Here is a 21,487-nt window from a genome sequence, read left to right as displayed (position 1 = left end):
CTGAGCTAACATCTGCCGCCAAGCCTCCTCGTTTTTTGTGTGTGGTTTTTTTTTTTTTTTTTTGCTGAGGAAAACTGGCCCTGAGCTAACATCCATGCCCATCTTCCTCTACTTTATATGTGGGACACCTACCACAGCGTGGCTTGACAAGCGGTGCCATGTCTGCACCCAGGATCTGAACCAGCAAACCCCGGGCCACCAAAGCAGAACGTGCAAACTTAACTGCTGCACCAGTGGGCCGGCCCTAGAACCTTTTTTAACCACCAACATTATAAATCCTCTGCATCTTTTGATTTTAAGCATAAGATCATAATTTCAAATGAGAAATCAGATGTTACTAGGGACTATTCAATAAATATCATCTTTGATAACTCAATGAGGAATAAAAAAATGAATCCAAATCCTCCTTCTCTTCATACAGTCTCCCTGTATTTCCAGCATCTATGTAATATAAACACTGTAAAACATTGATGTTATTTGTGCTGGTAGTCGTGGTCTTTTGAGGATCTGGAATGACCAACAAGAAAATAGAGACAGCAGTCCGACTAGCATGACATCAGGCCAAGTTCCAGAATCAGCAGTCTGAACAAAGCCTTTCCATAAGAGGAAAAAAGACCTTCACCCAATGTAGCATTTCACTCCTCTCTCCCAGTTTTAGCTTCTTCTAGACAGCCACATTTCATAACAGGAAAAAGGAGATGGGATAAACCAGTCTGCCACCATGCCATGTGGCATCACCTTCAAATCTGGGAAGGAGGGACCTGTGCTCAGAGACCCATGCTTTAGGGCCTCACTCTGACCTTCTCCACTGTGCCCTTCGCTTGAGGAAAAAGATGTGTTGGACCAAGAGGACAGGCCACCAAGAGCTCAAACCCTCAGAATTGCCTGCCCACATGGCCCTAGTTTGCTCTGTATAAACTTCTAATATTTATTCCAATGAGATTATCTACCAACATGTGTTATTAATTTATCATTCGGCTTAGGGATCTCAGGCTGTTCCTTTCAGCAAATATTTCAAACCTCTTACTGCATTCTGCATGGTGCAGTAGGAGATACAACAGTGAACAAGAAAGACTCACCCTTGCCTTTGAGGAACTCACAGTCTGGCAGGGAGACTCAGATTAAACAAACACTGTTAAGAAAGAATGCTGCAAGTCACCAATTGCAACTCTCATAAGTGCTACAAAGGGAAGTAGAGACAGTCAAGGGAGTAGACAACAGGGGGACACAACCAGGTCTGGAGGTACAGCGAGAGTACAGTGAGGAAGTAGTGTTCCAGCTGAAGGGTGAGCAGGCCATTTGAGGGGACAGGGAAAACAAGCATTCAAGAGAGGAAATCCACATGGGCAAATGAGCGTGAGACAGAAAGGAAGTTGGCACAGTAGAAGAACTGAAAAGAGTGAGGCTAGAGCATAACGTGCAAGATAGCGACATAATGCTGGAGAGCTGAGCAAAGATCAGAAGGTACAGGTTCTTAGAGATTTATTTGAAATATGGAATTTTATTCAAAGTGTAATGGCAGCCTTCAAGATTTTAACCAGGAAGCAAATAATCAGAATTATGGTTCTGAAGATCAATGTAGGTGTGAAACTGAATATTCAGAGCCCCAAGAGTCACAGACATATTTTCATTCTATGAGGATTTTAATACCTTTTTAAAAACATTAACAGCACAATGATAAAATATCTCTTCTGCAAGGAAAATTCAAAAATGACATTTTTATAGATTAAAAGTCTTAGGGTAGTATATGTCAAACTCTGTTCCTTGAGAATTCCTTTTCTTTAAATGAGGTCTGTGGATTAACCAAGTTTTAGAAATGCTGCCCTTGGAGTTGGATGGAGAAGGACTTGGAGGAGGTACAAGTGACTAAAACAAACATTTGGAAGTTATTGTGGGGGTGTAGAAATTGTGGTAATTTAGACCAGAGTAGTGGCAGTAAAGGCAGAGAGAAGCCGAATGGCGTCTACCAAAAGGTAGAATGTTTGACCCCGATGATTGATTAGATCAGTGACTGAGGGAGACAGAAGTATCAGGCTTGACAACTAGACTTCAGGTACATAAAACTAAGTTGATTGTTATTGGTGAGATACAAGAGTTAACAATTAGGTACTGCTTAGTATGTACTAGGTACTATTCTAAGCACCTTATGGTAACTCATAAAATTCTCACAAAAACTTAGGAGATAGGAAGTATTATTATCTACATTTTACTGATAAGGAAACTGAGACTCAGAGAAGTTAAGGGACTTGCCTAAAGTCACACAGTTATTAAATAGCAAAGATGGCAGCACTAAGGAAGAAGTAAGTCAGCAATAGAAGAAAATTATTTCAATTTTGGATATGTTCATTATGAGACCCCTATGAGACACCCAAGTAGAAATGTAGAGAAAACATTTGGCTATAAGTTGGGACTCAGAAGGGACTCTAAGATAGAAATGAAAACGTGGGAAATATTAGTATATTTGAAGGCTTCAACCTGGATGTGAGAACACCTAGAGTATGTAGCACGAGAAACAATAATAGTTTAATACAAAGCTCTGAGGGCATACAACATATAAAGTTTAAAAAAATATTGGTAGTGAGTACAAAGAAGGAGCAGTCGAAAATACTGGGAGGACAATCAGGGGGTGGAGGTTGATGCTATTGTCACAGAAGTCAAGGAAAAAATGTGACAAAGTAGAGGGGAAAATCAACCATATTCAGTGCTTTTAAGAGGTCAGGTAGAAAAGACAACTCACAGAATGGAAGAAGATATATGCAAATTATATTTGTGATAAGGGACTCATATCTAGAATATATAAAGAACTCTTACAACTCAATAATAAAAAAGACAAATGACCCAATTTAAAAATGGGCAAAGGGGTGTCCCCAGCCCCATGGCCAAGTGATTAAAATTCTGCATGCTCCACTTCTGTGGCCTGGGTTTGCAGGTTTGGATTCCAAGTATGGACCTACTCCACTCAACAGCCATGCTGTGGAAGCATCCCACATGCAAAGTAGAGGAAGAAGATTGGCACAGATGTTAGCTTAGGGCAAATCTTCCTCAAAAAGAAAAAAATGGGCAAAGGATTTTTTTGGAGTGGTGAAAATGTTCTATAATCAATTGTGGTGATGGTTGCACATATCTGTGAATGTTCATCTCTGTGAATATACGAAAGACCATTGAACCAAAAACCAGTGAAACTACTTTATATGGCTGAATTGTATAGGATGTGAATTATATCTCAAAAAAACTGGTTTTTAGAAAGTGGTCAGGTTGGGTGCAAATTGAAAGCTGTCCATTATATTTGTAACCAACTTGTCGGTAACGTCAGCTGAGGATTTTGATACAATGGCGGAGGGAGAAGAAAATTGGAAAGTTTAAGAGAGTCTTCCAGCCATTTCACTACTGTAAGAGCTATTTCCTGCCCTTCCTCTGCTCAGCTTTGAACCAGAGGGCTGATGCTGGAAACTTCTTTTCCCAGGCCCCTCTACTAACTGGCTTCCAGTTAGGAGTAATCAGTGGGAGGCTGAGTGGGAAGAATTTATAGCTGCTTCTATGGCCTATCACCTTGCTTTCAGGGATGCCTGGGGATTTGATCCTTGGTTAACTGTCCTAACAATATTAACTTAAGGAATTGTTTTGAAATTACCTATACCAGGGATAACATAAATGACAGTCCAGATAAAGACTACGTATTGCTTAGTTGCTGTTGTCCTGGAGAATGAGGGCTAATCGCATACGCCTGAGGGTCTGTGTAACTGGGCATGTATAAAAGGTGAGGAGGCCCCAGCACTGATGGTTCCCTTGAGCTAAGAATGTGCACATACATTCAAGCCTCATCTTTCATGGCCATGGTCATCTCAAGTGCAGAATGACTGGAACATCAGAAGCTGAGCCTGGGACTCATAACACCTCCTCTATGTTGATATTGTGCACGCTGAGTAGTTTCACATCCTGTATCCTTTCTTATGGTAAGTGAACTTGATCCTGGGTGAAGCCTATTTTGCCTCATGTGTTTGATTGTGAAACTGCCGCTGGTGGAGCAGACTGGATGTTGCTGTGTTACTGGCAGGAGATTGGAAGATGGGAGAAGAGGAGGATCTAAGGTATTTCTTCCCCTTAATCTCTTTAAGACATCTCTGGTGTGTCTACATCCTGTCAGACATCCCTATCTTCCATGCTTCCATCACCTCCATTCGCCCCACCAGGCAGAGGGTAGTGGCTACCCGCAGTTGCTAAACTCTGGGCTGCCTCATCTTCTCCCATTTACTCTTCCACCTCTTCTAAAACCTTAGAAACTAAGCCCTCACGTTAAATCCCTATGTTGAACTACGTGGTGCATTTTCTGCCTTCCTAACGGGACCCTGACTGACACAGTTCAAAGTAAAAGTGGTCTTAGAAAATAGAGCGTTAAGTTAGAATTCTGGAATTGGATGCTCAGCTATTTTAGTATTACCTCATCGTTAGCAGAAAATGAGATATTAGTCATCTGTGGCATGTGGTGGTGTCACACTACTTAATTTGTGACTCACTGTTTCTTAGGAAGATGCGCCAGTTGAAGGCAAGATTTTTGAAGGTCAGTTAGCTTCTGCAGTTGGCTGTGATAGCAATAATAGTGTTTAAGGGGAATTTATCCTCTGACTTGGTCTCTCCTCGCCCTCTGTGTATGACAGCCAGTTTCAAGTTTCACCTGGGGAACCAACAATTGCCCAACACCATTATGGGTCCACTAGAGGTTAGTGAGCATGTGAATTAAAGATAGGCCAAATCAGCACAATTTGTTGTTTTTGTTCAGCCTCATTAAGCTATCTGGGTTCAGACATAGAACAGGCAGAGAGATAGATTTAACCAGCATTGTGCCAATAAAGCATCGAAGAGAGAGAGAGAGAGACTAAGGAATTGAGGGGACATGCAAGAAAATGATTATAAAGATGAATCCTGCAAAGTCAGGTAACTGTGGATGGAAGTGAGGACACGAGTGGGGTAAGGATCAGTCAAAAAGGGCTAGTATCATGGTTCCTACACCTCACAGGGGCCAAACTATGTTGAAAAAGTAAGATATGTATGACATTATCCCAACACAAAACTTAAAACTATCTGAAGACTAGAAGAACAGTTCTCAACTGAGGGATGGCAATTTTGTCCCCCAAGGGAGCATATAGGAATGTCTGGAGATATTTTTTATTGTCATCACTGGGGAGAGAAGTGCTACTGACCAAGGACGCATGTTTACTCCCTACAATGCACAGGATAGCCCCTCAGAACAAAGAATTCCTGATGCAAAATGTTGATAGAAGAGCGTCACTTTTAAGAAACCTGGGCCTAGAGTCTTTGTTTTATTTATCTTGTTATTCCCCAGCTTCTATTGTGATACCTTATACAGAGAAGATTTTCTGTAAAGACTTTAAAAATGTTATTTCCTGAATGCCTTCTGTGGACTAGAAAATGTGCTAGGTAGGGAGATACAGTGCAAATAGTATGTCATTAAGTCATGATTAAGTCCATAGCTAAGCTGATAAATTCTTTTTTCTCAACTTTATTGAGATATGATTGATAAATAAAAATTGTGTATATCTGAGGTGAACAATGTGATTTTATATATGTATATATTATGAAATGATTACTACAATCAAGCTAATTAACATATCCATCTCCCAACATAATTAATGTTTTGTGTGTCAGGGAAGAGAACACTTAGGATCTACTCTTAGCAAATGTCAAGTATATAGTATATTATTATTAACTATAGACATTATGGTGTACAGTAGATCCCCAGAATTTATTGATCTTATAGCTAAAAGTTTATACCCTGTGACCAACATTTCCCCATTTCCCCTAGCCCTTAGAAACCAACATTCTACCATCTCCTTCTGTGAGTTTGACTTTTTTAGATGCCATATATAAGTAATATCATACCATATTTGTCTTTCTCTGTCTGATTTATTTCATTTAGCATAATGCCCTCGAGGTCCATCCACGTAACTGCAAATGGCAGGATTTCCTTCTTTCTCGTGGCTGAATAATAGCGTGTTGTATATACCACATTTTGTTTATCCATTCATCAGTTGACAGACACTTAGGTTGAATTCATATCCTGGCTATTGTGAATAATGCTGCTAAGAAAAATTATTTCCTCATTCTCCCTGACCATACTTTTCAAGTCTTCTTCCGGGCTTATTACATTACTTGGACAAATACACTTGACCACACCTCCTGATATTGCTCAATATTTGCTTGAGTGAAAGAGGCTGAGGCCAGTTAAAGGAGGAGCTCTTATTACCCTCTGTCCACCACCTAATACATAAGCCAGCCAAGCCCTCACCATTCCAGTACATTGGTGGAGAGATGAGACAATCACACCAGCTGCCCCTAGTGGGGCTTCTGTTGTTTTCTCTTATTCCAAGCCAACTATGTGAGATCTGTGGTGAGTATGCTTTGAGCTAAAATTACTGTACTGTGATAGTCTCCTGAAGGCTACTGACAGAGGACTTTGTGTAGAGTTAACTAAGGCAAGACCCTATTCCAGTTCCATATGTGGTCAGACTCTATTAGTAATGTAAAGAATGGCAGGAGATGGTGAGGAAAGTTCCACAAGGTGTTGTTTTAAGAGGGATCATAGATTCAATGTTAACTTGACTAACTGTTCTTCCTATGCTCAAATCCTCTCTACTACAGCAACCTTACCAAGTAAATGTCTATTCTTGTTCCTTTTCAGTGATAGAGAATTCATGATCCCAGGAATTTTTCAAGATCATGGAAAGTTATCTTTTGATTTTGAGATGCAATCCATTATTCTGAAGTTCAACCCAGAACAACACAGAATATTCTGGGTTACCACTTGTAACTACACAGAAAAAAATTATGCTGATAATCTCTTTCAAATAATGAAGACTGCTGTCTTGTGACTATCGCATTTAGATGTTCCAAGCTACACATCTCCCTCCCTTCAACTTTCCCCACAGGACATGGGTACAAGCCTCATCATCTCTCTTCTGGGTGTAGGCTCCAGAGATTGTGTGATTCTATGAAAAATACTAAATATGGAAAAGAAAAACTGAGTTCAGGTCTAGTCTGATTCCTTAGTAGCTGAATGATCCAATGTTTCTGAATATTTTTAGCTTCATCCATAAATGGAAGATAATTGGGGAAGGGTATTGAAGCAGGTGATTTCTTGAAGTCTGATGTGGCTGTCATGTGCATGATTTCTCTTTTGTAAGTCTTTATCCTGGAATGAAGCTTCAAACCAGTCTAAAGATGACTATGTGGTACCATCTGTGACTACATCTTCCTAGAACTCCGTAGCCTACAAGAAGAGATCAACAGCACAGCAGAAAGACTTGTATTCATAAAGCTAAAACACAGAATCTGCCAACTCTAATTTTTATTCCTGCCTGTCATTTCCTCTGTTGGATCCTAATAAGAGGGGGTCTCTATGGAGGATTTGAAGTCCAGTTCATTGTACAAAATAATTAACTTTGTTGTTAGTGGTCAAGGAAGCTAATTTGAGTTGTGGACCAGGAACTAAAATGTCTGTTTCGGTGCCAAAAAAATCTGTTGAACTGGATGCTTCCAAAAAATCTCAGGGACAACTCACAATTGTCCAATTGTGCCTGTAAAAAACCATGACCTTTCTACAATCACTCAATTCAGATTTTCTTGACTTTCTCTTTTAAAGTGAATAAAGGTGGGCAAGGTAAATCACATTTCCTAGATTCTCTAAGTATAGTGATAGAAACACCAGTTGAGCTAGAAGTAATCATATGTACAGCATTTTACAGTTTAGTAAGTGATTTCTTGTGCAATATTTATGAAATAGGTACTAATATCCACAATTTTCAAATGAGGAAACCAAAGATAAGGAAAGTTACATAACTTACCCACAGTCATATGTTACGGAGCACAGAATCCAGCCAAGGTCAAGCTGAACCCAGGGCTCATCTTCTTCTCACTATTCCACTAACCCATAAGATAATCTGGAGATGGGTAGGATTTTCGTGGGATTACGGACAAAGTATGTTTTAAGTGGTAACTAACTACTCTTATTCTCTTCCAGTTCTTGGGGGTCTCTGGATTCTCTTTTTACTTCCACAGAATAATGTGACTCCCTCGATCCTTTCCCCTGGGATTTGGACATGTTATAGACTAAAACTGGAGGCTTTTCCATAGGGTGCATACTGCTGAATAATGATCTTGATGTCTGGCCAGTTGGGCAATCATACAATTCAGCTTTGGGGTCAATCACCAATGTAGCATAGAATTTTGCCTTCTCTCCTTCAGTATTAGCCCAATTGAGTTAGAAGAAGATGAAGAAGGAAAGAACTGGATCCAGGAAGTAGAAAGGGCTACGGACTGGGAGTCAGAAAACGTGTATTCTAGTCTCAGTTAAGTCTCGGATTACTGAAATTTCTTTAAGGACACTCTCTCTAGGCTTCATATTCAAAATTAGGGAATGATACTAGATCTTCTAGGCAGGACTGAAATTCTGCCAGTACACAATGGTAAGGTTGAACCAGTCGTGAAAATATTGAAATACTTCCATGCTGGGTGGTAAAGGAGTTATACCTGGTATAGCAGGGGTTCCAGACTCACCTTTGTGTTGTTCCAGAAACATAGCCAGTGACACCTGGATTGGTCTATCTCTGTGCCATGTCTGTTACTAAATATTTTACTATTACCCCTGTTCCTCACCTTAACATTTTCTCAGTGTGTATTTCTTATTTCTTCCCTCCCCTGCAACAGAGGTAAGCAAAGGAAACTACTTCCGTCTGCAACCTCTGATAAGCACAATGATCAGTTCAAATAATACCAGAGGAATCCAAGCTTCCAATGTCCTGTTGTCCCTCAGACTTGTTGGGATCCAGAAACAAGATATAGAACAACAGCTGATCCAACAAATCGAAGAGAATGTGAAAAGCAGAAGTGAGTGCCCATGTTCTCTGAAAGATTTAGGAAAAGACTTTCCTATCTATAAAGATTATCTTGAGTCAGTCCTAAAAATTGTGTGTTCAAAGTATCCTTGTTACATCTATTCCAGCTGCATAAAACTTGGGGTGACAGAAAGGTGCCTCAAAACATCCATCCACTGCCCCTTACTCTAGAGCTAGGCCTTACTTCTTTGGGTCCTAAAAACTGTTTTCCTTCAAGAGGTCCCAAAGAAAATCAAAAGAAACTATAGAGTCTTATTTATTAATTTGTTAATATTATATAAGCTAGCTGACAGGGATGTGGACCACAACTAAGAAAGCTGACAATAAAGAGGCAACCACAGGGCAATAGAGATGTGGGTTTGAGTCCAGGCTCCACCTTGAGTCTTTCATGGCAATACTGACTCTCAACTTTCTAATTAATATAAGGGGGAAATACAGCCACCCCTACCTAACTAACAATACTATTGGAAGAATTGTGAGAAGCCCAAGAATTTTGATATTCTATGACATAGAACATACAAGTCAGTTATTACTAACCTGATGAGATGGCACCCACAAAGAGAGAAAATCACAAGGCTTTATTATTTATTTTCTTCTTTTTTCATTTTTATAAGGATTGCATGATTCCAAAAAGATCCATGATTTCATAGGAAAGAGACTAAGATCTTGCTTGCATTTATACAGTACTGCTAGCAAAGGCTCTTCTTTGGAGATAAAGAAGGGAACAATAAAATATTAGTATAGAGTGGAACAGAAGAAAGAAGTGGCAGGCAATATAAGTCACAAAGAAGACAGAGACCAAAAGAGTCATAAGCATGTACGTTATTAAACTCGAATACTTTTCTTTTCAGGCTCAGATTTAACCTCAGGGCAAGTTGCCTTGATTATATTGGCTTTGGGAGAATGTCAAAACCCTGATGAAAGATTTATATATGATAACAATCTGGTCAGCCAGCTGGAAACAAAATTCCAAGCAGAAGTTGAAAATATGGGTGAGAACCAACTGTTCAGAGACCCTGGCCAATCATGTCTTCTCAACTGATTCAAAACTGTATGAAGTTTCCCTCCACTCTTTCCTTCTCCTCTTCATTCCATTCACCCTGCTATGTCTTTGCAGATCACTTTCCCTTCTTCCTTCTTTCAACACGCATCTTAAATTCTTTTCAAATATGTTCAACTGAGCATTGACCCTATGTCAAGCACTATTTTACAAATGATAATGGACACACACAAACACACAAAAACATGTAGGACACAGTTCTCTATTCTTCCAGGAGCTTGTGTGTTAGACAAATAATGAATAACACCAGAAATAGCTGAACAATGCAAGACACCATGTCATAAGTACTAAAGCATCCAATAATAATGCAGTTAGGCACTGCATTACAAAGTTTCAGTCAATGACGGACCACATATACGACGACGGTCCCATAAAATTAGTACCATAAAGCCTAGGTGTGTAGTAGGCTACGCCATCTAGGTTTGTGTAAGTACACTCTATAATGTTTTCACAATAACAAGATCACCTAACAACACATTTCTCAGAAAGCATCCCTGTGATTAAGTGATGCATGACTGTATAAGAACTAAGATGGCCAAAGTACTTTATTACTGAGAAAAATAGATTGACCATGATGGCTTCTAGTGAGGTAACATTGTTGTTATTTCAACTCCCATCCAGTATTTGCACTATTATTCACTAAGTCTCTCCAATACTATCTTCCTTTGAGATGGCCTCCAACCCAGGCTTCTACTTATAGTTTCAACATACTACTATTGAAAGTGCAAGAGGCTTGGAGGTAGGAAGTCTGTGTTCTAGTGCTAACTCTGTAACCATCTGAATATTGGTCTAGTATTTTAACCTCTTTGGTGCTGGGTTTCCTCAGTTATAAAATGAAAGGAGTTGAGTTGAATTTGGTGGCCCTTAAGAGTCTTTAAATTTCTCAGGTTTGCTGATTCTATGAGTAATCTCCCTCTATTACTTACCTCTCTTTCAATGTTAAGAAATAGGAATAAAGTAAGTAGGAAGAGGTTGAAAATGTATTACTCCAGTACCGCTTCCATAAGTAAGGTATTCATTTTCTCTCTGCCAGGAGCACACAATTGCACTCCACTGACCAACTACTACCAGCTGAGCCTGGATGTTTTGGCCTTGTGTCTGTTCAATGGAAACTACTCAATCCGCCAAGTTGCTGAACTCTTCAATCCTGAAAATAAAAACTATTATTTTAGTGGTCAGTTCTCAGTAGGTGAGTCATTAAACCCAATTCCTTTGGTATAGAAGCCATGGTTACCAGTTGGTCTTGCCCCTTGAGTTTTTCTACCAATAAATACTTAGATTTCTTTTTTTTATATCCTCTTTACCCTAGTCTCCTCAAAAGAGAATTTTCTTTTTGAAAAGAATGGATATTGGGTGGCATTTAAGCCTTTTCCTAGATGTGTAGTATGGTAGAAAGACCTGGTTCCTACCTCACCTCTTCTTTGAGTTATATATTCAATGGATATTAACACTTGATTTTAATTTTCCCATCTTAAAATGAGGATGGATCATGGAAATCTTCATATAAGACATTTTAGGAAATATAAATATTAGAGAAAGGAAATTCAGTGGAATTCACTTATCTTAACCCTGCCTCTTTCTCTAATTTATTGAGACCATTTGTATGTGTGGTTTTACTTGAACGACACAACCTCTGCAGTGACAAGGCCCAATATTTTGATCAACAAAGTGTGTATTCACAATGGAGAAGGAGTAGAAATATTCCAGTGTGCCAGCTTACACATCCAAAAAAGAAGTCCCTTCTAGACAGTTAGTATTAATCCAGATACGCAAGCTCATCTTTCTTCAAGAAGCTCAAAGAAAATCACCATTCAGTATCTCTGGATAGTAAGGAAAATGTGAAATTTATCATACTCCTTTTTCTATGAGAGATGGGAAGCACCATGCCTAGGAACACGAGGGGAACCAAGTAATGAGCCAGAAACAAAATAGATCTTATCCTTCCTTCTTCCAAGGGAAGTTCTTAAGGGAAATTCTCTTAAGTGCTATTTTCTAATCAGTCTAATAGAAACCTGAAAACCTAACAAAGACATATTTTGTTTGGTGTATCATCCTGAGTTTTCTCAATTCCTTTGACAACATGGCTGAAAGATGAAAAAAATGAGAAAATCAAACAACCAAGAAGTAAAAGTAGAAGATTGTCCATGTATATGCACCTACAAATCCATATGTTTCTGCTACCACGATGTGAGTTATTGAGTACTAGGTACATGGCTACTCAACCTAAAAAAGGAGTCTTGAAATATTTGAGCAGTTAGTGCTGGAGAGATGATTGCTATATCTGATGACCAACCATCCCAGCTTGCCCAGATCTGTTCCTCTTTTAGCACAGAAATTCCCACATACCAGGAAACCACTCAGTCTAGGACAAATGGAATGGTTGGTCACCCCATGACTAATGTTTTTTCTCGACAGATACTGGTGCAATGGCTGTCCTGGCTCTGACCTGTGTGGAGAGGAAAGGGCAGATTGAAACAGATGGAGAGTATTTAAATCATATCAAAAAGCATAAAAAGTCACTGGTAAAAAAGATTCTGTCTGAGAAAAAAGAAAATGGTCTCATTGGAAACAGATTTAGTACAGGAGAAGCTATGCAGGTAAGTCAGAGGGTAAACAGGAGACAGAGAAGGGAGTCACGGAGGAAAGCAGTATCTTTATCCTTTCTTATTGGCCTCCTAAGATCTTATTGTCCATTCTGTTTCCTGGACTAACTGTGATTTTACTCATGTGATTCCTCTCCCCTGCATGAAATGTATTCTCCTCACCTTCAATCTTTACCTTGCCATATCCAATGCTTCTATGAACTTTTTCCTGAGTACAATTTCTTCAGGAAATTCTAGAGTCTGCTTCAACCTATCTTGTTGTTCTATCACATGCAATTTCACACTTTACCATATAGCATTGCTTTGTGCTTTCATCTTACCTCCCAAATTAGATTACTGTTGTGGAAGTAATAAGTGGTAGTGGCAATAACAGCAGCTAGTATGTATTGACATTAACTCATTAATGCACACAACTACTCAATGAGGAAAGAGTCGCTACCTGCATTTCCTAGAATAAGAACATAAGTCATGGAGTATTGGTAACTTGCCTAATATTACAAAGCCAGAAATTGATGCAGACGGAGATGAGACCTAAACAGGTGGTTTCAAAACTCACACTCAGGACCTGCACTGTCGTGCGTATGTTCCTTGAAGCCTGGGACTTTATTCACGCATTTACTCACTGATTTACTCAACTCTAATAGACACAAGAAGAGGTCAAGTTCTACAGAAAAAAATTTTTACTGATTTTTATAGTAGGAACAGGGGTTTGCCAGGCTGACTCCGGGTGAGAGGACCTTCAAAGGGAGAAAGGACAGCAAGGACACAGACCAAAGGCACAAAAGAACACTATGTATTTTAGGAAAGTCAAGGTGTTTGGCATCATCAGCATAGGCTCCTTGGGAAAAATTACAAGATGAAGCTGGTGATGCAAGCGGGGGTCAAGCATAATGTTGTTTGTCTTGTTGTTACTGTTCATGTTGTCAGCTTTGCTAAGTTTGAACCTACTATAAAACAGTCATTTGCCATTCTGGCTGCACATTTAATCATCTGGAGAAGCTTTTAGAAAACGCTAATGTTTAGGCCCCACACTAGCCAGTTAATACAGAAATTTACGGGTGGAGCATAGGCTTTGGTCTTGTTTAAAAGCCCACAGGTGATATTAATTCACAGCAGGCTTGGGAGCTTCTTACCCAAAAGACAGTTTCTAAGAGATGCAATAAGTTTTGTTTTTTTAAGTATACCACAAATGCTTGTTAACTACTTGGGTAACTTTAAGAATCTTTGAGAAAAGAGGAAAAGTGGGGATTGTTCTTTCCTGGGAAACTACAGAGCAATATGTTCAAGTCCAGCTTATTTTAGTCCTTGCCTGGCTCACTCTAGTACCTTCCTAACTTTTCCTACCCCATAATTCTGCCCTTTCAATCCAGTTTACATCTGCTGCCTGGATAGTTTCTGTTCAAGAACCCATTAGACTCCCCATTGTCGAGCAAACAATGTCAGACACCTCACTGAAATTCAACCGTCAACCAACCTCCTTTCCAGCCTGCTCTTCCACAATTGTCCTGAGTGCTCCCTGGACACCAGTCCTCCCAGGCCAGGAGAAATCCTCCGGGCATTTTGCTAAAATACAGATACTCTCATCATGGCCAGGCCATACCCTGGCCATTCCTACTTTAGCACCTTTGGTCATGCTGTTCCCTCTAGGTATAGTGCTCCTCTCCTTATATCACCTCCTGAAATGCCATCATATTATCAAGTGCACCTTCTCCACCAAGCCTTTCCTCAGCCTCACATAGTGTTTAGAGCTTTTCTTCTTTTGAAAGTCCATGCCACTAGATGCTTCTCTTATAGCATTCATCTTAGGGGCTCCTTTTATAATAGTTTGTCTGTTAATGATATTTCTTGAGTACCTTCCATATGACAGTGTTCTTCCAGTATTGTAGACATGAGTGAATACAGTAGAGAAAGTCTATTCTCATTGGAGCTGTTATAGTTTGTGTTATTAAGAAATTTGCCCACCCAAACTAGTTTATACATTTCTTGATGAAAGGAAAGGTATCTTAGTGGTCTAAGGTGCCTTATATGTAGTCAATGCTCAATAAGTATTTACTGAATTACTTAGATGTAGGCTTTCCCCTTATTTGAAGTTTCTCTCATTCATTCTCTCTCTCTCATTAGGCTCTCTTTGTCTCATCAGAATATTACAACAAAAATGAATGGAATTGCCAACAAACTCTGGACACAGTGTTCAAAGAAATTTCTCAAGGAGCATTCAGTATTCCAATTGCTGCAGCCCAGATCTTACCTGCCCTGGTGGGAAAGACCTACTTGGATATTAACAAAGATTCTCCCTGTGTCAGTGATCCAGGTATAACACTAAAGAGCAAACTGTTCTGCCTTTCAGCATAATGCCCAAAGCGTGTGAGATTTAGGTGTCTTAGGGACCAAAAGTGACCATATAAACCTCTAAAGCATATCAGTTCCCAGACAGAACTCAGCCCTCCGTAGGTCATCAGAGACTATAACTACCTGAGGATTTGTTCTTTTTTTTTTTTAAGGATTGTCACCTGGGCTAACAACAGTTGCCAACCTTTTTTTTTTTTTTTCTGCTTTATTTCCCAACCCTGCCCCCCCCCGCCCCCCCAGTACATAGTTGTATATCTTAGTTGCAGGTCCTTCTAGTTGTGGGATGTGGGACGCCGCCTCAACGTGGCCTGACGAGCAGTGCCATGTCCGCACCCAGGATCCGAACCCTGGGCCACTGCAGCTGAGCGCGCGAACTTAACCGCTTGGCCACGGAGCCGGCCCCCTGAGGATTTGTTCTTAACAGGGTAGTAGATGGTGTTCTTGGTTCAAACATTGATAAACAAGGTAGGCTTGAGTAAATGATGTCTATCTCCAACGGGAGGTTTTCTGATTGCTGGACACAGATGTTCTGAGCATAATTCCCACCCTAAACAAAGCATAGTGTCTTTGACTTTCCATTATGCTCAATGAGTGATCCCTCAGGGATATAAGACATCAGTGTGGAAGGAATATGGCAGTATTATAAGAAAATTGCAGCACAACTCATTTATTCCAACAACTGATTTTGCAAGAAGGTATAAGGAAAGGAGCTATTCCTTCTATCTCCTTCATTTCCTGGTTCAGCCACTTACAGGTTTACAGACCTTGGACAAAATGTTTAGCCTCTAAACATCAGTTCCCTAATGTAAGAAATGTGAATGATTACAGTATCTAACTTAGATTCTTGTAAGGACCGGATGAGATAATCCACAGATAATGATTAGTACAGTGCCTAGCACTTAATATATTTTCAATAAATGTTAAGAAATAAAAAGGCAAAAAAAAAAAAAAAGGGAATCATTATTGTATGCTGTGCCAAAGCCAAAAAGGAGCCTCTGTGAGAAATGGGAAATGGGGCAACTGAATTGCTTAAACGGCTGGGAGTTGAGCTGGACAGGAGCATTCACAAGCCGGTAAGTCTCTGGTTTTAATTTCTGCTTTAGTCATATAAGAGATCTGCCCTTTGATGGATGATACTTTCTCCTTGTAGCAAATCCTCCTCTGCATAAAGGAAAGGAGTCCTCGGATAGGGGGTGTATAGGTGTGCAAACTGTAACATCATTTGTATTATTCTGAATAATAATTCTTCTTTGCTTTTCTGTCTCTGCCAGATTTCAACAGTCCCACTCCTAAGCCTACATCTGAGAGATATACTAACTCACCCTCAAATATCTTAGTCCATTACTCTGTGAAAATCAATAGAACATATTCCACCAACGTCGCCGTGCTAAATGGTTCTGTCTTCCTAAACGTGATGGAAGCAGCTCGGGAAAAAAATGAAACTATATTTCGGTATGTCAGGGTATAACCTAAGGTTAAGGTATTTGGTGTGACTCTGAATGACTCAGTAAGACTATATCTGCACCTGAATACGAAGGACATTTAAAACACTTCTTAATCAGGACTTTTGCTATCCATCTACTTCTAGTGGCAGGGGTTAAATAAAGGAGGTGAGACTGTTCATCTTCTAGCACATAGTAGGTACTAAATTAATATTCACTTAATGGGTGAATAAGTCCCAGGAATCTCTCTTCTGTCAGTAAAGCTATTTCAATAAATAGATTCTCTTGTATTGACAGTTTGTGTCTAGAACAGTGGTTCTTAACTATTTTTGAATCACTGACCCCTTTGAAAATCAGATGAGTGGGATGCTCAGCCCAGAAAAATGAACATATACAAAACTTGGCATTTAAATCAGAGGTTTCAAAAATGCCTGGAAGCCTCTCCATGCATCCCCCCCACACCCTTTCAGGAGATCCATGGACCCCTAGATTAAGGTTCTCTGGCCTAGAGCGGTCAAATATTAAAATTGACTTTGCCTCTGAAAAATATGGTTTATTTAGCTCCTTAAACCTAATTGATAATTGTTTATTGTGTCTAATCCTACGATGTAAGATGTTACAGAGAAAATCATATATGTGAAAATGTGTGTGTGTGTGTGTGATATAAATGTACTATAAAGACTGCTCTCAAGTGCTCCCAGGAAGGTAATGTTACTAAAGAATGTGAAAGAGACATTGACCACGTCACCTTTTAATAAACACATGAAATATTAATTATTCTTTCCTATTCCTTTTTCCTAAGAGAAAGCTACTAACTTATGATGCCTCTAGGACACGAAGTGAACATTTTCTTCTACTACTTTAGAGTCTTCAACCATCTTGGGGTAGAAGATTAGAAGTTGTTGACTGAGAAGTGTCTGTATGGAGGGAGGCGGGGGCAGAAACCATGGGCATCGTTTCTCTAATTTAGCGTGGACGGTGGACTGCCTCATCAGAACCACCCAGAGTGTTAATAAAATGTGCAGATTCCTGGTCCCAGCCCAGACCTATGGAATCAAAGTATCTAGGATAGGACCAGGAAATCTGCATTTTTTTGGTAATATGTTCAAGTGATTCTTAGGTACATTGAAGTTTGGGAAATGCCCATAGAGGATTGCCTTTGAAAATTCTAAGTTTCTGTAACCTGTTCACTGTCCCCACAGTTTCACAGTGGAGGAGAGCTCATGGGGCCCCTACATCACCTCTGTTCAGGGCCTAAAGGCCAACAACAATGACAGAACCTACTGGCAACTTCTGAGTGAGGGCAAACCATTGAGCCAAGGTAAGGGAGAGTACGCCAAAAAGCCCCACAGAGTGAAGATGCCCAAAGCTTTCAGATGTGAGAGTATGAGCTTTTGTGGGGAACGTGCCAAGGAGTTGGGAGAGTGATATCTAGGATTTGGTGATTCGGTGATCTTTGACCCACCTCTCGTTCTTCCTTTCCAGGAGTTGGTAGTTATGTTGTTCATGATGGAGAAAATCTGGAAGTTCGTTGGAGCACATACTAATAAAATCGAAGCTTCCTCAGCTGTATCTAATCCTTTTGCAGTGGAAATTCCATCTGAAAATCGGCCTCGTGCCTTCCTTTTCGTTTATCTCAATCCTAATAGGAGAATCAATAACCTCCCCTTCTCTCTTTACATGTTCAATAAAATATCAGCAACTATACAAAAAGAGCATGTTCTAATCATTTCATTACAAAAGGGAATTATTATTAGCGAGAAGACCACCTCAGGAAGAAGTGAAGTGAAAGACATAGACCTCATGTCTACTAAGCTGAGTTCTACTCAAGGTTCCCCCAATAACCACGTGGGTGACCTTGGGCAACTGGGGAAAATGGAGACAAGGTTCTAGGTCTAACGTTGCAGCAGCAACCAATGAGACCACGTAGAAAGTTTCTAGGGAGACTGAGCTCTCTGAGACCCAGAGGCAAGGGAGGAACTAAGTGGACATGTTGGCCTCACGCAGACAGTGAGTAGAAAGAAAAATATTGCTCTGGATAGAGAGAGAAATGTGAGGCTTATACATAAAAAGTCAGTCCATAAAGTTTCAGGAGTGGTATCATCTCCTCCAGCCATCTTGCTTGAGTCCCATTTGTTCTTCTCCCACATTTATTTTCCTTTTATTTCCCCATAAAAATAACCCTGATACTCATACCATCAAAATACATGCAAAAAATTCATATCTGATGTTTATTTTGGCAGAATTCATATTGTTTTAAAAAAAAAGTTGAATCGTGTCTAAGCAGCATGAGCTGGGTACACTTTATACTGAGTGCCTGAGCCACATGCACATACAGTCAGAAATCAGAAGTGCCTTTAAGATGCCAAAGGGCAAAAGATGCTTCAGATAAAGCATAAAGTAACCCATTTAAAGCAACCCCCACAAGGAAAATGGCTTCAGGCAGAATTAGTTATTTTAGAAGCGTCTCCGTCATTCCTCCTGTGTTTTCTTCATGACAATCTTAGCTTCCTCCCCTCCACCAGCAGCCCTGCTAATGGTCAGAGTTTGAACCATCTTCTCCACGCTGCTTTCTGGTACCGATCCTTGACTCTCAGGTTCAACTCTCCCCTGGCCCTAATGAACTGGCTGTGACTGATGCCCTCATAACTAGACAGCAATGGATTGTTAGAATTGGCACTACTGTTTATCATAAAGAGTGTGACCGTAAAGTTTATCGTCCAACCACAACACCAAGAGTGAAAGTGAACATTATTAATAATGAAATTTGAAAAAAACAGCTTAAGAACTAGGACTGTTCTGGGAAAACTAGTACACGTGTATATCAAAATAACAGAACAGCATTGACCCTGAAATTCAGCAGTGAAGTGGAATCTCAATCTAACAAAGTTGGAATAGGTCCCTTTGAGATCCCTGACTCTCGCTTAATGATTCTAGTTCACCTTCAATAATATTCAGCTAACACCAGTAAAGCACTCAATTTGCATTAGACCTATTTTCCCAAATGTGATTTAGGAGATTATTCTAACTGGTATACTGACATGGCATCAAATAACACTCAGTCATGGAATTAAAAAGTCATTTCCTTTGCAGTTATAATAAATTTTTCTGATTGGATCAAATATCAGGTCTCACTTTAAGCCGCTATGTTTTCTAACACCTCCCTCTACCGCTACAAGCCTCCATTTTTAACAGAGACAGCTGAGTTTCTCCCAGCCAGTGGTCTTTAAGTAGAATGTAGCAACCTTGCTGTCTGATAGAAACGCCTTTCATCTCAGACATAGACATGATGGCTAACGGAACAGTCCCTCAGCTTTCCACTAACATTGGCCAGTGAAACACAGCTCTGGTCACACTTGCCTTACGAGAAGCCCCTAAGGCTTGAGACTATTCCAGAACCAAGGCTGAACTTGAGAGGAGAAACTTCCACCTGCTGCCACAGCGAAGAATAATCAGCACAAATGTCCAGAGAGAGTCTGGGCACTTTGAAAGCGAAAAATTAGGCACAGGAAGAAAAAAAAAAAAAAAAGCCCAGTCAATGGTTAGCCAAGAATTGTCAAAATATATGAATTAAGTAATGTATGGCTTATGTGGTTCCTGTTCTGCAAGTTATTTGCTAATTGAAACAATTGTGTCAGAATCAGTCTTGCAGCAACCATGGCTGTAAGTGGTAATTTACAAGGAAGCGCATGTTTAAAAAACAGGCACACCAGGTGTGAATCATCTCAGGATGGTCATGAGCAGGCTCTGGACCAAGGTCAGTGCTATGCTGAGTTCCTAATCCTGTATTAGATCCTTATTGCTGCTGTAACAAATTACCACAAATTTATTAGCTTAATACAAATTTTTCATCATACAGTTCTGGAGGTCAGAAGTCCAAAATGGGTCTCACTGGGCTAAAATCAAGGTGTTGAAAGGACTGTGTTCCGTCTAGAGGTTCTGGGGGAGAATCCATTTCCTCATCTTTTCCAGCTTCTAGAAGATGCCTGCATTCCCAGGCTCGTGGCCCCCTCCATCTTCAAAGCAAGTAATTGTATCATCCTGACCTCTGCTTTCATTGTCACATCTCCTTCTCTGACTCGACCTCTACCGCCCGCCTCTTTCACTTATAAGGACCTCTATGATTACATTGGGCCCACTGAGCTAATCCAGGACAATCCTCCTATTTTAAAATCCATTTATTAGCAATCTTAATTCCATGGTGCAACTTTATTACCTTTACCATGTAACCTAACATATTCACAGGTCCGAGAATTAGGTGGACATCTTGGGGAGCTATTATTCTGCCTACTACTCCTTTATAAAGCATGCAGGGACCTCCACCATGGAGACCCAAACTATCTTTCTGGTCTCATCTGCCACTATACGCCATATATTAGTTATATACTGTGTAACAAGTTACCCTAAAGCTTAATGGCTTAAAACAACAACCTTTATTATCTCAGTTTCTGTGGGTCAGGAATCCAGGGATGGCTTAGCTGGGTCCTCTGGCTCAGCGTCTCTCACAAGGCATCAATCAAGATGTTGGTTGGGGCTGCCTTCATCTCAAAACACGACTGGGGAATGGAGCTGCCCCTTCACGTGGTTGTTGGCAGGACGCCCCCTCCCTGGCTGTTGGCTGGAGGCTGCTTACAGTTCTTCCCCACATGGGCTTCTCCACAAGGCAGCTGAGAACATGGCCACTGCCTTTCTCAGAGCAAGGAGCGAGAAGAGCCAGAGAAAAAGTGCAAGCAAGAGAGAAGCTGGTCTTCTGTAACCTCATCCCATCACCCTTGCTGTATTATATTCATTAGAAGCCAGGTCAACATACAATCTAGAGAAGGAGATTACACAAGAGCATGAATACCAGGAGGTAGGAACATGGGGTGATGTTAGAAGATGTCTAGCACACCCCAATACGCACCCTGTGCCCTCACCTCACAAGACCACCAACACTCCCCAAGAAAGGAAAAAAGTGCTTTATAACTCATGTCTTATATTTGTTTATTAATTCACTCATCCAAAAAGTACTTATTTGATTGCTACTGTGAGCCAGATAGTGTCCCAAGTGCTGGGGATAGAGCAGTGAGGAGTTGTAGCAGGTAAGGGGCACAGTGGGTGTCGGTGAGGGTGAGGCTGTCTTAT

The 21,487-nt window shown here is 40.3% G+C and overlaps 2 protein-coding genes across 3 annotated transcripts in view; one reads left to right on the top strand and one right to left on the bottom strand.

Moving 5' to 3' along the window:
* OOSP3 (oocyte secreted protein family member 3) overlaps positions 1-21,487 on the bottom strand; it is a 68,834-nt gene that overhangs the window by 24,444 nt on the left and 22,903 nt on the right. The gene's annotated exons all lie outside the window — the stretch shown is intronic.
* Positions 6,251-18,069, top strand: TCN1 (transcobalamin 1). The gene is made up of 9 exons (XM_014861809.3): positions 6,251-6,406; positions 8,722-8,901; positions 9,761-9,901; positions 11,003-11,158; positions 12,385-12,566; positions 14,694-14,883; positions 16,193-16,373; positions 17,566-17,684; positions 17,849-18,069. Exons 1-9 carry the CDS (start codon positions 6,328-6,330, stop codon positions 17,908-17,910), a joined length of 1,290 nt encoding a protein of 429 aa, XP_014717295.3. The 5' UTR covers positions 6,251-6,327; the 3' UTR covers positions 17,911-18,069.

This window comes from Equus asinus, chromosome 17 (genome assembly GCF_041296235.1).
Source record: "Equus asinus isolate D_3611 breed Donkey chromosome 17, EquAss-T2T_v2, whole genome shotgun sequence".
Classification (NCBI taxonomy): domain Eukaryota; kingdom Metazoa; phylum Chordata; class Mammalia; order Perissodactyla; family Equidae; genus Equus; species Equus asinus.
Note: the sequence above shows the minus strand (reverse complement) of the source record. Positions and strands in the feature narration are given on the sequence as shown.

What these genes read in the sequence shown, in the direction of transcription:
- TCN1 (XM_014861809.3), top strand. Translation starts at nt 6,328, where the DNA reads ATGAGACAATCACACCAGCTGCCCCTAGTGGGGCTTCTGTTGTTTTCT. An exon ending in CCAACTATGTGAGATCTGTG is followed by an intron (nt 6,407 to 8,721) that starts GTGAGTATGCTT and finishes CCCCTGCAACAG; the next exon opens with AGGTAAGCAAAGGAAACTAC. An exon ending in GTACAGGAGAAGCTATGCAG is followed by an intron (nt 12,567 to 14,693) that starts GTAAGTCAGAGG and finishes CTCTCTCATTAG; the next exon opens with GCTCTCTTTGTCTCATCAGA.